This window comes from Indicator indicator, chromosome 31 (genome assembly GCF_027791375.1).
Source record: "Indicator indicator isolate 239-I01 chromosome 31, UM_Iind_1.1, whole genome shotgun sequence".
In the NCBI taxonomy this organism is placed as follows: domain Eukaryota; kingdom Metazoa; phylum Chordata; class Aves; order Piciformes; family Indicatoridae; genus Indicator; species Indicator indicator.
Genome location: NC_072040.1, coordinates 4,275,306 through 4,288,765, shown reverse-complemented (window position 1 = coordinate 4,288,765; position 13,460 = coordinate 4,275,306). Strand labels below are relative to the sequence as shown.

Below are 13,460 nucleotides of genomic sequence, written 5' to 3'. Positions count from 1 at the left end.
ACTCTCTTCCACACTCCTCTACAGCTGTGCTGAGCTGTGCTGTGCTGGCCTGGCCATCACATAGCACAGGCATCTTCTCACATGGGAGTGCTGAAATGCAGCCAGAAGGAAGCTGTCCCTCAGCATCCCATTGCCTCTGCCTGCAGAATTCAACTTTAAATACCTCTTTTCACTTTAAAGTAAAACCTTTAAATCATACATCATGAGATCACACGTGTGGCTTCCTACAGCCCCGTGAAGCACAGAACATGCACACCATGCAAGGCAGCAGCTCACACGTAAGCTGTCAGCACCTGTGCCCCCTCTGTCCTTTCTCGTAGCCCACTGCTGCTTTTCCATTTAATGAGCTCCTTCCTTTATCTCTTTCCAAGCCACTTATCCCAGCCAGCTTCCCACAGCCTGCTGCCCACTCCACAGCACCAGCACTGGCTGCTCTCTCAGCAGTGAGCCTGTCCAACAGGAGGGTGGATCAGCTTTTCACTGACTGTTTTCTTGACCCACCTGGGACAGGAACAGCCAGAGGCTCAGGCTGGCAGACATCATCAGGACCCTTCATGCTGTTTCCCTAACCAGGTCCTGGAAGCTTTCTGTGAGCCTCCTGAGACACACATCCAAACTTAAAATACTTGAGCTAAGGCAATTCCATCAAATTCCAACATTCCAAGACACTTTTGCAGTTTGTCATTGGCAGGGTGGCAGCTGCTGCAGTGTTCAGTCTGTTTCTGCTCCTCCTTGTACCTCATCCTGCAACAACTTCAGATGCCAGAGCAAGAACTGGCACTCCTGACAGGAACAGCATGGTTTGGGTTCCAGTTGTTCACAGAATCCCAGCATGATGGGGGCTGGAAAGGACCTCTGGAGATACCCAGTCCAACTTCCCTGCTAAAGCAGGGCACCCACAGCAGCTTGCCCAGGGGCACAATGGAAGGTCTCCAGAGGAGACTCCACAACCTCTCTGGGCAGCCTGCTTCAGGGCTCCAGCACCCTCACACCAAAGAAGTTTCTCCTCCTGTTCAGATGGAACCTCCTGGGTTCCAGTTTGTGCCCACTGCCCCTTGTCCTGTCCCTGGGCACCACGGAGATGAGTCTGGCCCTTAAAGAGCAGTCAAGGCTCAGCAGCTGCAGGGATTCTGGGGAGCAGGTCTGGGCTCTGTGCTCTCCAGCGCTGCTATCAGCACACACGATCTACAACACACATTAACAGTCTTTTTGGCTAATGTAAATTTGGACTTGCAAAGTAAATATTTATCTCAACTAAGACAAAGCACTTCCATTATGACAGTGGAGTTCCAGGGTAGCCTTAACTTCTTAGTGCTTTTGGGTTTTGTGAGCTGCAAGCATGGACAGCAGCTCCTGTAAAAGCCTTTAGAAACACAGCAAGGAAAGCTTCTGAGAACCTAAATATTTTATTCCTGGTCACACAGTGAATTAATTTTTTGTGGTTACCAGAGAGAGGTGACAAAACCTGTCAGCTTTCATCCATACTGAGGTCAGAGAAAATGGGAAGTTAAAAAATGGAATATGAATAGAGGAATTCATTGCAGCATATAAAAAAAAAAATTCTTCAAGGGAGCTCCAAAGCTGAAAATTTATTGGCAAATCTGATGGAATTCTTGGCTGATGAAGTAACACCAAAGAAAAATTGGTCCGGCAAAGGGAAAAATAATCTTTCAGTGCTTAGGGAGACACTGAACTTAATATGGGAACTGAGTGACAAGAGACAAGTCTCCTAACCAAGGTGCTCTGAATCAGCCCCTGAGGCAACTTCTCCTCCATTAACCACCTAAACAGCTCCTAAACGGGCATCAGCTTAGGGCTGAGTTAGAAGTTCAGGTGCAGGTGGCCAGTCTGCAGACACTCACATCTTCATTAACTAAAACCCTCTCCAGTCATTCACTGTACAAGACCTCATCTCACAGCAGCAATATTCAGAATGCAAATATTTGCTCCCCATCAGCAGCACAGCAAAGCTGCAGCTGCCACTGAATGCTGCACTTCTCCAGTCCACTTATTCATCAAGACAAACAATCTGCTGCTAGACACAAGTAAATAAAATGGGAAGAAATGGGAGGATAAAGGGTCAATAACCAGAACTGCTGTGATGTGCTGGTAAATTCTGGGTAACTCCAGCCAATGCTTCACTCCCTTGCCACTAGCCAGCACATGAGAAACGTTCACTCTGTGGAATTAAAAGGTTTAGCAAGACATGGAGAAGCCTGAGCACTGCAGCCCAGAGCTCTTTGGTGGCTGCAGAACAGGAAAAGGAATGGAATAGCTACCATAGCCTGTGCTGCCCCAGCACATTGAGACAGACAAGAAGCTTAGACACAAAATAGCATTTTGCCAAAATCCTGGGTTACATCTAAAGGTTCTGGCAGCCAAAAGCCAAATTATACTTGGCAAGGGGGTAGGGGGAACTCTTCAGTACAAGGATGTGCAAATGCACAACAGTAGCCATGGTGGTCATGGTTTATTTTTGTTTAATATTGCCAAATCTTTTGCTCCAAAATCCAGTGTTTTTTTTCAACCAGTAAAAGACTGAAGTGCAAAAAATTGATTGTTAATTAGATGAAAATTAATTAACACAGCATATTTCCTGCACACATTTCTCCCAAGATGCCCAAATGAACCTCATTTCTCATGAGCCAGCAACACTCAGCAGAAAGCAGCTCTTGCTCACACATCCCTTACTGTCACCTGCATAAAATCAGTTTAAATGAGTTCAAATGGCAGGAGAGCTGAGGTTCTGTGCAGCACTGCCAGTGAGAGCTGCTGGGAAGTGGCCTTTGTGTATGGAACAGGTTTGACAGAGAAAGAGCAGCAGCTTCAGAAGGTGAAAGGCACTTCCTAAGCAGTAACTACCCAACGTAATGACTTACAAACTGACAGTACAGCAGATAATAAGCTACCATAACTATAAAACAGAACTCTACCTTTTAAACCCAGCCAGCTTCTGACCTGGCAAAAGTCTCCTCGCTTGGTCTGTTGGATGAAATGATCTTGCACCAGTACTGCAGTTCCTGCTCCACCTCCATCTTCACATACTGCAATCAGAGGAACTTTTCATCACAGCTGAAGCTATGGAATGCTCTGTAACATGTCCATGCAATTTAAAAGACAATTGATCCCTTATGAACTCACACAGTTGAACCTTCACCACTTCTGCAGTGGTTTTTGGAAGGAGGGTCAGATCCTGCCTCTCCTTACCTACAGAAGATCCTGTCTGGAGAACCACAGCTTATGCTGCAGCAGCAGCAGTGTGATTTATCCTCAGCCTCATGGGAGAATTCAATCACCCTCACCTGACACTGCTTTACCAGCCTGCCCCCATTTTGTCAAGCAGCAGACCAAAACCACCAAAGAACAACTCTTTCAACAGTTCCAATCCCCATTCCTCTGAACAGCTCCAGTCTACTACATCCATTTCTCCTCTGCTCCTTTTGAGGATGCCAGCCGGTGGGCACACAAACGAGAGGGTTATTGAATGCAATTTCCCTTCATCACCTTTCCAAAAGCATGCTAACCACAGCACAGTATAGTGGAGCTTTTCTACTCTGTGGGGCCAAAGACCTCTTTGGAGTCTGCAGAAAACAGGGAACTTTCCTTCCATTATTTCTGTCCACTCCAAGCACTGCAGCAGCTCAGTAGAGCTCAACATGGGAAAAAGTCCCTTTGCTTCCCATGCAGACACCCTTGCAGCACAGGGGAAGAAATTAACACACTCATACAGACCACAGCTGCCAACTTCCAGGCATTATGCTTAATAAACAGGATCTCACAGTGAGAGAGACAAATGGATGAGGAGTCACCTTAAAGTAAACAAAAACTTACTGCTAGCAGGTCCTTCACTCCCCAGCCCCTGTCCCCATGCCTCCAGGTATGTTGCAGGTGAGTTAGACATGGGAACCACAGCCAATTAATGCTGCAAGGCTGTTCTTCATGGCAGTGATGTGCCTTCTGTGACTCAAGTACAGAATCAACAAACCTTTCCACATGGAGAAACAGCACCTACCATCATAACTGGACCTGGACTTCCAGCAGGACAAACTGTGGCAGGAGTACTTGGGGAGTATTTCAGGCAAGACATTTAAAATGAGTGGGAATTATTTTGTGGGAAACACATCCAGGAGTTATTGCTGCCAAAGCCACACAAATGGTACAAAACTGAAGTGGGTACACTCAGGTTAGTTTGTCTCCAGGCCCTGCAGTCCCAGTCTCCCCAGCATAGACAGCCCCCAGACCACTGGTGCATGAAGCTCCTCCTCCTCAACCAACCCTCCTAACCCCCACCACAAAACCAATGACTGTGGCAGAGCCACGATTAAATCTGCCACAGCCAGTCACAAATTCCCTCCAGCACCTCGCCTTTGAGTCTTCACCTTACACTGCAAGTTCATTTTTAAGAGGTACCTTACAAGCTTTGAGGAACAAAGCCCAGCAGGCAGTGGAAGGAAGGAAGCAGCCAGCACTGAGCACAGGGTGGCCCTTTCCACAAAGGCATTCCATGAATCAGGACGGATTTGTTGCCTTCCTGCCTGACATGGCTCTGTAAAGTAACTCTCCCCCACAGACAAAAGGGTGAGTGACAATTAAAAAGCTTCCCCCTACGTGTGTTAATGTTCTCTCCACTCTTCTTCAGCTCCAGCTCTTTCTCCTACCCATTCCCTACAGTAAACTCATGCTCTTCACCCTTGAACCTGAAAGCTCATGAGGTCTGCCAGATGAGTTGGCAGCCAGGCTGCCAGAAGTACAAAGGAGAATCAGGAGGTCTCATGGGACTTAAAGTAAGTGTCAACCCCTAACACCTCAGTTCTGTCCCCACAAGAGGATAAACTCAGCTATGAGCAGTCTAGGAGAGAATCAGCAGAGCAATGAGGCTGGCAGAGAAAGGAGCTGGCTCTGAAGGACTATCTGTGCAGCTCCTCAGATGTTTTAAGCAGACAACCATTCCTCTGGCACCAACTCCACCTAAAGGGACAGGGCTGCTCTGCTGTCAGAGCACTGAACTAGGAAACAAGATACCAGGTTATGGTTCTGGCTCTGCCACGAACTTCCACTGGGACCTAGAAAATCAAAATCTGTCTCAAAGCTTCCCATTTGTAGAACTACTCAGATTTGATTTATTAATGACAGCAGAGCACTGAGCAAGCTCCAAAGAGAAAATACACCACAAATGCCAGCTTATCTTTCTCCTGAAAAATACAATGCAGCTGGGAAAAAAAAAATCTGTGTATTGGAGTTTCCTTTTGGACTTTGAATGTTTGCTTGCAGGACTGCACAGCTTGGCCATTGCACTGCAAGTTCAGAGGACACAGGAAAGAAAGCAGAGATGCAGCCCTGAGATACTTGCTCTCCTGAGGAGCTGAAGCCTGAAGACACTCTGGCTTTTTCCCCATCTTACCAATAAACTGCAAAACTGAGGAGTCATGGATGTTGGAAGGGACTCCCAGAGGTCACCCAGCCCAGTTTCTTGAGCTGGAACAGGTTGTGCAGTCTTGCCCAGCTGAGCTTTGAACAACACAAACATTCCACAGCCTCTGAACAACTACTTCAGGTTTTGACCATCCTCACAGTACATTTTTCTCTCCCCTCACACTGAGCTGGAATTTCCCATTATCCACTGCCTCTCTTTCTTACACTGTGCACCTCTGAAAGTGGCTCCATCTCCACATCTACCTAGCAGGTAGATGTAGACAACAAGTCCACTGAGGTTCTTCTTAAGGTTGAGGAAACCTTGCTATCAGCCTCTTGTGATGCTTCAGGGGCCCTCCTCACCTTGCTGGCCCTCCACTGGACTTAATTTTTTCATTAACTAGGAAGAAGCCCAAAGTTTAAAGTCACAAAAGTAATCCAAATAATTATTCAGGTCTCCTCCATTGATGGGCAGCCCAATTCCTTTTCCAGCAGGTACATACTCTTAACATACAGACACCTTCTACAGTTGTCCCCACCAATATCTTAGGTCAGCTACAGCCAGTTTGGCCTTGCTTATTTGGGCCAAAAGACAGGGGTTTGGTTTCCAAAGTGAAGAACTCCTCAGCTGCTCCCATAGTGTAATGCTGTTACTAACTTTGACTTCATCCTCTTTGACAAAATTTTTGTTCTTCATGCAAACCCTACCAGAGAAATACAAACCAACCTGGAATTTCAAAGCACTTGGGTGTTTTAAAAAGGTGATAAAAATTCCTGCTGCAGAGGGTTGAAAAATAGGTGACCATAAATATCTGAAATCACTGCAAAGAGCAAACTCTTCAGCAGCCTTGGGCTGCAGGGGGTAACTTCAGTCTGGACACAGTGATTGATGGTCCCCTCCAAGCAGTCTCTTCTAAATGAGCAGCTCACATTACAGACTTGTGAAATACATGTGGCAGGAGAGTTAAGGCTGAGCTATCATGCAGAGCAAAAGCATAAGTGGGAGACTGCAAATATGGGATTTATAAACACAGCTAAGTCAAGAAGCTGTCCAACACCCCTAAGCATGTCAGGGTCTCCAGCATGACACATCTAAGTCTGCATTAAGTCTGAAATGCTCTGAAACTAGGATTTCTCCTTTCGGTGTGTTATGTTTTCACCAAAGAGCCAAACAAACCACCTCTCTTAAGGCAGCTTTCCACAAGAGAGCCCCAAACACATCTGAGAGCAGCAAGAGGAAACCCACTGAAAAGCATGACCCTGGCAGCACAGTGTCATTGCCTGCACTGCCCACCCAAAGAGGAGTGCTTGAAAACACTCTGAAAAGCATCTCTGCTCTTTGCCATTGCCATGCATTGCATCAACCCTGCTCTACCAGCAGAGAGGGGAAGAATCCCTCTTGCTAATATCCACTGCATACAGCTCAGGGGGCAAGGGCTACACAGAGCCAAACAGCTTCTAAGCAGTTGCCCTTTCTCTGATAAAAACCCCAGGTGGGACTATTGATCCAGGCAGGCAAAGTCAAATAAAAAGAGAATGGCACAGTCACATTTTTTGTAACACTGAGGGGAATTAAAAACAGCAGAAACTGGAAGTGAATGGCAAAGATACTGACTTTCTATGGTAATTGTGTTTGCACTTCCTTTTGGCTTTTGGTGATGAAGTAGCCATGGAACCTTGCTGTTCTTTTCCTGAAGGGAAAGGAAATCACACAACCTTATCAAAAAATGCAGCCAGCTAACCCCCTTCCCTTCCATTCATCCAAATCCCTTTTATAAAATCTAAATGCAATTAAGTCACTAATCACTGCTGTAACTGAGACACAGAACACTGAGGGAGTTGGACTCGATGATCCCCACAGATCCAACCTGAGATATTCTATGATTCATGGATTCTGTGATTCATGGTAAACACACACACAGAGCCACACACACATTGTGATTGCATCCAACCACAGCCAGAAAACACCACCTGAAAAGCTCTTTTCTGAAAGCCCAACACCAGGCTCTGTGGCCTGCTATAACCACTGGAGGAGCTTCAATCCAGCATACAAATCCTCTATTGCTTCCCAGGCTTTGTAGCACTGAATGTCACCCAAGTTTACCTGAAGTCTTAATTACTATTAATCTCTTGGACAAGTAATTAGTCTGCTCAATGATCAGGGAAATACCTTTTAAGCCAACAGAAAAGAGAGGCTCAGCCAGGCAGGAAAAGGAGAGAGATTGAGGAGTCACAGCCACCACTGGGCAATAAACCTCATACACAACATCCCTTTATGCTCACTGAAGAGCCAGGATTTGGCTGAACAAGGCACACAGTTAGATAAAACAAACCCTTTTTTCACCCCAGTGCAAGCAGAAGAGAGGGGAAAAGATAGCACAGTCACATCTAATGGAATTAAGCTGAGCTGGGAGAGTTAACTGGCAAAAAGTTATAAATATAGTCACAGGAGAGGCTCTGAAATCATACTGCAGCCTACACAATAAACCAGCTTTGTTTTTCCCCCCCCCAGCTGCTTCAGGATCTGAGCAGTCAGCCCAGCTGAGGCCGTGGGGTTTTGGAAAGCTTGCACAAATGCCAACATCTGCTTCTCTTCCCATCAACGTCAGATCTGTCAGAGCAGCAAACTGCACCAGGAAAGCAGCCCCTGCCACAGCAAAAATAAACCCTGCCACCATGGAATCCCCCCAAGTGCCAAGAGCAGAGGGTCTTTTACATCCCCAATTCCTACTCCAAAGTGAAGCTTCTCACAAATATATGTATGCACCACCACATACTTGAAAGCTTCCAGAGATGTATTTACCTTCTGTTGTCTCTCCTATTTCCCTGCATCCCAAAGCTCTTCACGATCCAGGCTGCCTTTCCTGGCCAAGCAATGCACAGCACAATCATAAAAATGAAGCTTTACACCAAATTACAAGGTGCCAAAGCAGCCATTTTTGGGCAACTCTTTACTATCAAACACTTGAATTTCTCAGCAGCCTCTCCCCACAGTTTTACTGCTCTCTTGACTACTGCTGAGCTGAGGGTTCAGGTGAACCCCCTGAGTTGCACAGCAAATGCAACCTTGTAGAGAAAACGTTAAGCAGATTTTAAACACCACTAAAAAACCCCAACAACAAACAAACAAACAAAGCCTTTTTAAAAATCATTCAATTAGGAAAAAAAAAATCAAACCTATTCCCCAGCACAAAATCATGGAGCAAAGAGACTCGGAAAGTTTCAGGAGTTTTACTCCAGTTAGCTAATGGCTTTCAGAGCAAAATAGGAAAGTTTCACTGTATTTGTACAGAGCACTCAAGAAATAAACATCCCCTTGGCATCTGCTGTGAAGAATTAAAAGGATGAGGCACTGATAAAGTTACACAAGTGCTTAAAAGGCAGCTTTTGAATGATGACTGAAGGGGGTACTAATTATTCAGTCATGCAATTGGATGACAACTATTTTAAAAGCAAATATTCAGCAGTTGTTGCTTTCTCTCTTTCAGAAAGTAAATTTTTGGGGGAAAAAATAAATCCAAACCACATTCTCACAGAAACCCTGCAAGTGCAGCTTCTTTCACTGCAGAACACAGATTTCACCTCAGGAAGATTATACGATTCCCCAGAAAAATCATCCAGCAGCACACAAATCCCCTCTGCTCATTCGAACACTAAAGCATCAATGGTTTGTAAGAGAAACCTCAGCCTGTGGCTCAGAAATCTCCACCAGCAGACAGCTTTAGGAGGCATTAGCACCTTAGGTAAAATTCTTCTGTCACTCAAGTTCTTCTAACTAGAAGAACTTCTGCTAACAAGAGCAACCACTCCGGTAGTGCAGTGACCCTCCAAGTGTTACAGGGAAAGCTCAGGAGCTGGCTCCTCACAGCAAGGCTGAGGTGCATTGTTCCCTCTGAAGCATCCACATCTCTCAGCTGCCACTTTTCACAAGCACTACTATGAGAAACTTGACTCAGGAGCAGGTATTTAACTGAAGCCCTCCTCCCTTCCTCCATATGATTTCACTCAGCTCGATCCACACTGCACAAAGACTTCTCCATGAACCTATTATAGTCAGATGCCATTTGAGATCTGTGCAGAGTCTGCTCTATGGAAGGAGCAGAGCACCTCAACACCAAACTGTTCTTTCTTCAACTGTACAGTCCAAAATTAAAGGTTTTACCAATCCCTCAGATTTGCAGAAAGGATTCGTGACTCAGACACACCAAAGCTGAGCCTCAAGTTAAAGAACATTCCCTAACAATTGATGCTTCTTGCAACAGGTAAAAACCTCTGTGTTAGATGGAAACTTGCACAGCCACTTCCTCAGACTTCTCTTTAATGAAGCAAAACACATTGGACCGTTTACCAATTCTCATGGTTCTGCTGAGGATAAACATATGGAGAAAATGAGCTACTCTGCAGATCTTATTTCACTCCAGAGCCTGGGCTTTTATGCTCCCTGTCACAGCCGAGCTGAGAATTTCCTCTTTCATGATAATAAGCAGAAAGTTCAGATCCAAAGGCAGCAAGGCAGGAAGTTTGCAGCTTGAAGGATTTCCCCTCTTCAGTGGGACAAGGGAGGGGAGAAAAAGCATGAGTGGGCTACTGGGAAATCTTTTGCAAACTTCAGCAGCTGATCAATGCTCAGCAATATCTAAAGAGAGAGGTCAAGAGGATGGGGACAGACATTTGTCAGTGGTGCCCAGTGACAGGACAAAGGGCAATGGGCACAAACTGGAACCCAGGAGGTTCCACCTGAACAGGAAGAGAAACTTCTTCAGTATGACAGTGCTGGAGGCCTGAAGCAGGCTGCCCAGAGAGGTTGTGGAGTCTCTGTCTCTGGAGAGCTTTCAACCCTCCCGGCCACTGTGCTCCTGGGCAAGCTGCTGTGGGTGCCCTGCTTTGACAGGGGGTTGGACTGGATGATCCCCAGAGGTCCCTTCCCACCCCACCCCCACCCCCCATGCTGGGATTCTGTGTGATCTGGACAGACTTCTATCAATAGGGTCCTAAAGTGATGCTACCAAGAACCCGCGACAGAGGAAACCCTGCCTGCTGCGCAAGAATTTGTCACTTGGGCTTCCTGAGAGAGTGCAGGCTCCTGCCTCTCCGGTCAGGACACTGCCTGACACAAACACTGCTACCAAGGGATGGAGGAGGAAGGTTGAACTGCTGCACCCCAGCTCTCCCCAGCAGCCCAGGATAGGGGCGGATGCCGCATGTGGCTCTAATGCCCAGCAGCTGCTGCACAGCCTCATTCTCCCCCGGCCCCTGCACGGCTCCCAGGGCTCTCGCAAGCAAGGGCACCGCAAGCCCCTGCTGAACACAAATCCCAACAAGGTAAACCCGAGCCCAAACTCAGCACCCCTTCAGCGCCCGTGCCCGGAGAAGTGACATCACCCGCGCCCAAAGCGACATCATCACCGAGGAGGGCAGTGGGGGGCACACACGAACCCTCCCCAGCCGTTCCTAGCCCTGTTCGTCTCTTCCCAGTAGAGCTGAGGGCAGGAAGCCCCCGACCCTTCGGTGTCACTGGCGGCGGCTCGGCGCCCCCCGCTCACCGACACTAGGAACTCCAGGGTGCCCACGTAGTCCCGCTCGGTCTTGAGCAGCTCGTTGAGGACGCAGACCCGCAGGCGAAGCTGCTTCTCCAGGTCCTTGCCGCTCTCTCCCCTGCCTTCCCCCTTGCTCTCCTCCGTCATGGTGAAGCCGGAGGGGAGCGCTGGTCCCGGCCCGGCGGCGCCTGGGCTGCGGACGAGGACAACAAAAGAGCCGCTGGAAGTCACATCGCGGGGCCGGGCTGCGGGCGCTCCCCGGCCGAGCAGCAGCCTCGGCTCCCGCTCCGCCGGCGGCCAGCCCCCCCCGGGCGAGCGCCTTTCCCGTCAGGAAGGGGCCAGGGCCCGGAGGAAGCGAGCGGTCACTGGTTTCCAGCTCTCCCTGTTAGCGGAGAGGCTGGAAAGGCTCCGCGGCAGCCCGGACTTGGACATTAATCAAAAGCTTTGCATCCATGTGACTGCAAACCCCTTCCTCCTCCCCCACCGGCCGCCGGCCCTCGGGAAAAGGAGAGGAACCGGCTGCGGGGAGCCGGGTGGCAGTGGTGCCTGAGCACAGGGCTGAGGGACTGCTGCCTGGGGAGCAGCCACAGCACCGGGGCTGAGGAACCTCTGCCTGGGGAGCAGCCACAGCACCGGGGCTGGCAGCGTGTCAGGGCACTGATCCCCGGCCGGCGAGTCCGCAGTTGGCTTTGTTTGCGTTTAATCATCATTAAATATCAAGAGTGTGGCCAGCGGGTCAAGGGAGGGTCTCCTCCCCCTCTGCTGTGCCCCAGTCAGGCCATACCTGGACTACCGGATCCAGTTCTGGACTCTCCAGTTCGAGATGAGGAACTACTGAAGAGAGTCCAGCAGAGGCTCTGGAGATGGAACATCTCTGTGGGAAACAAAGGCTGACAGCCCTGAGGCTACTGAGCCTGGAGAAGAGCAGCCCCAGAAGGAATCGGATCAATGCTCAGCAAGAGCTAAAGGGTGGGGGGCAAGAGGACAGGGCCAGATGATTGTCGGTGGTGCCCAGTGACAGGAGAAGGGGCAATGGGCACAAACTGGAGCCCTGGAGGTTCCACCTGAACAGGAGAAACTTGTTTGGTGTGAGAGTGATGGAGGCCTGGAGCAGGCTGCCCTGAGAGGTTGTGGAGTCTTTCTCTGGAGAGCTTCTATCCCCTTCTGGCCATTGTGCTCCTGGGCAAGCTGCTGTGGGTGCCCTGCTTGAGCAGGGAGTTGAACTGGATGATCCCCAGAGGTCCCTTCCAATCCCCCACCATGCCAGGATTGTGTGGTCAGCTGAAGAGCCATTACCCTCCCCACCTATGGCAGCTATTACCATGTATGTTGCACCCCATGTCTATTCCAAATACTGCTCTGCTGAACACACACCCAGGGCTAATTGTGTGCAGGAGATGAACTGCTTCACACGTGTGTGCACTAGCACCAAGAAAAGCTGATGCAATGGTGGAAAGGCAGGAAGATGTGACACACGGGACCCCAGGAAGTTTCCTCAAGTGATAACCAGCAAGTGGGTCCAAGAACACTGAAGGGGAACACCAGGCTACTACTTTCCCACCCCTAAATACATGTTGGTGCTGTTTCTCAAGCAATCACAGCCTCTAACTGGTAAAGCCTCTTGTCAGCAAGAACTTTCTCCTGTTAGGAGAATAGAAATGAGACAGCTGGCATCTCTGACCTGGGACATTCCCCTTGGCTCTTGGCTCCAGCCCTCTGCCAGTGGTTTTCATACCCCACATGCACACTCCCAGAGCTGGGTGAAGGCTGAGGAGAGGCAGCAGCAGCAGCTTCCTGTCCTATTCTTCCTCATCATCTACAGCAGTAAGAATCCCTTCCCTTCACATTGTCAGCTCATTGCCAGGAGACCTTAAAGCCAAAGTGATCCTTGTCCCAGCTGACACTTTCTGTCCTCACACAGCCAGTTCTTGCTCCCTCGTTCAGACAGCTCCAGCTGCTGGAGCCAGCAGAAGCATAACTGGCAGCACTGAAGAGGTGGTTGTGACTCACAAGACCATGGAACCTGAAGCCCACAGCAGCTGTGCAATGACAGGCAGAGCAGCTCTGAGCACCAGGCACACCATGGGCATGTCTACAGCCACCCTTTTGCCTGGCAGCCTGCTTTAAGTACTCAAGATGAGGGCAAGTGACTCTTTCCCCCTACTCTCAGGGAAAAGCTGAATTGCTCCAATTGTAGCTTTTACTACACCAAAACTTGGGGGGAAAAATAAAATAAAAGGTCTCATCCAACCTGGCCTTGAACACCTCCAGGAAGAGAGTATCCACAGCCTCCCTGGACAACCTGTTCCAGTGTCTCCCCACCTTCACTGGAAAGAATTTCTTCCTACTCTCCAGTCTTAACCTGCCCTCCTCAAGCTTCAATCCATTCCCTCTCATCCAATCACCACCAGCCCTTGTCAAAAGTCCCTTCCTGGCTTTTTTGTAGCCCACTTTGTTTATTTCATCTCTCCTTGCAGTGTGAAACTGACCAGCAGTCTTCAGTCTCTGAAG

The 13,460-nt window shown here is 48.8% G+C and overlaps 1 protein-coding gene across 1 annotated transcript in view; it reads right to left on the bottom strand.

The window, feature by feature from the left end:
* PREX2 (phosphatidylinositol-3,4,5-trisphosphate dependent Rac exchange factor 2) overlaps positions 1 to 11,096 on the bottom strand; it is a 96,209-nt gene extending 85,113 nt beyond the window's left edge. Inside the window, exon 1 of the mRNA XM_054394777.1 lies at positions 10,956 to 11,096. Coding sequence (XP_054250752.1) covers positions 10,956 to 11,096 — 141 coding nt within the window. The remainder of the gene's footprint in view (positions 1 to 10,955) is intronic.
* Between the last annotated feature and the right edge of the window lie 2,364 nt (positions 11,097 to 13,460).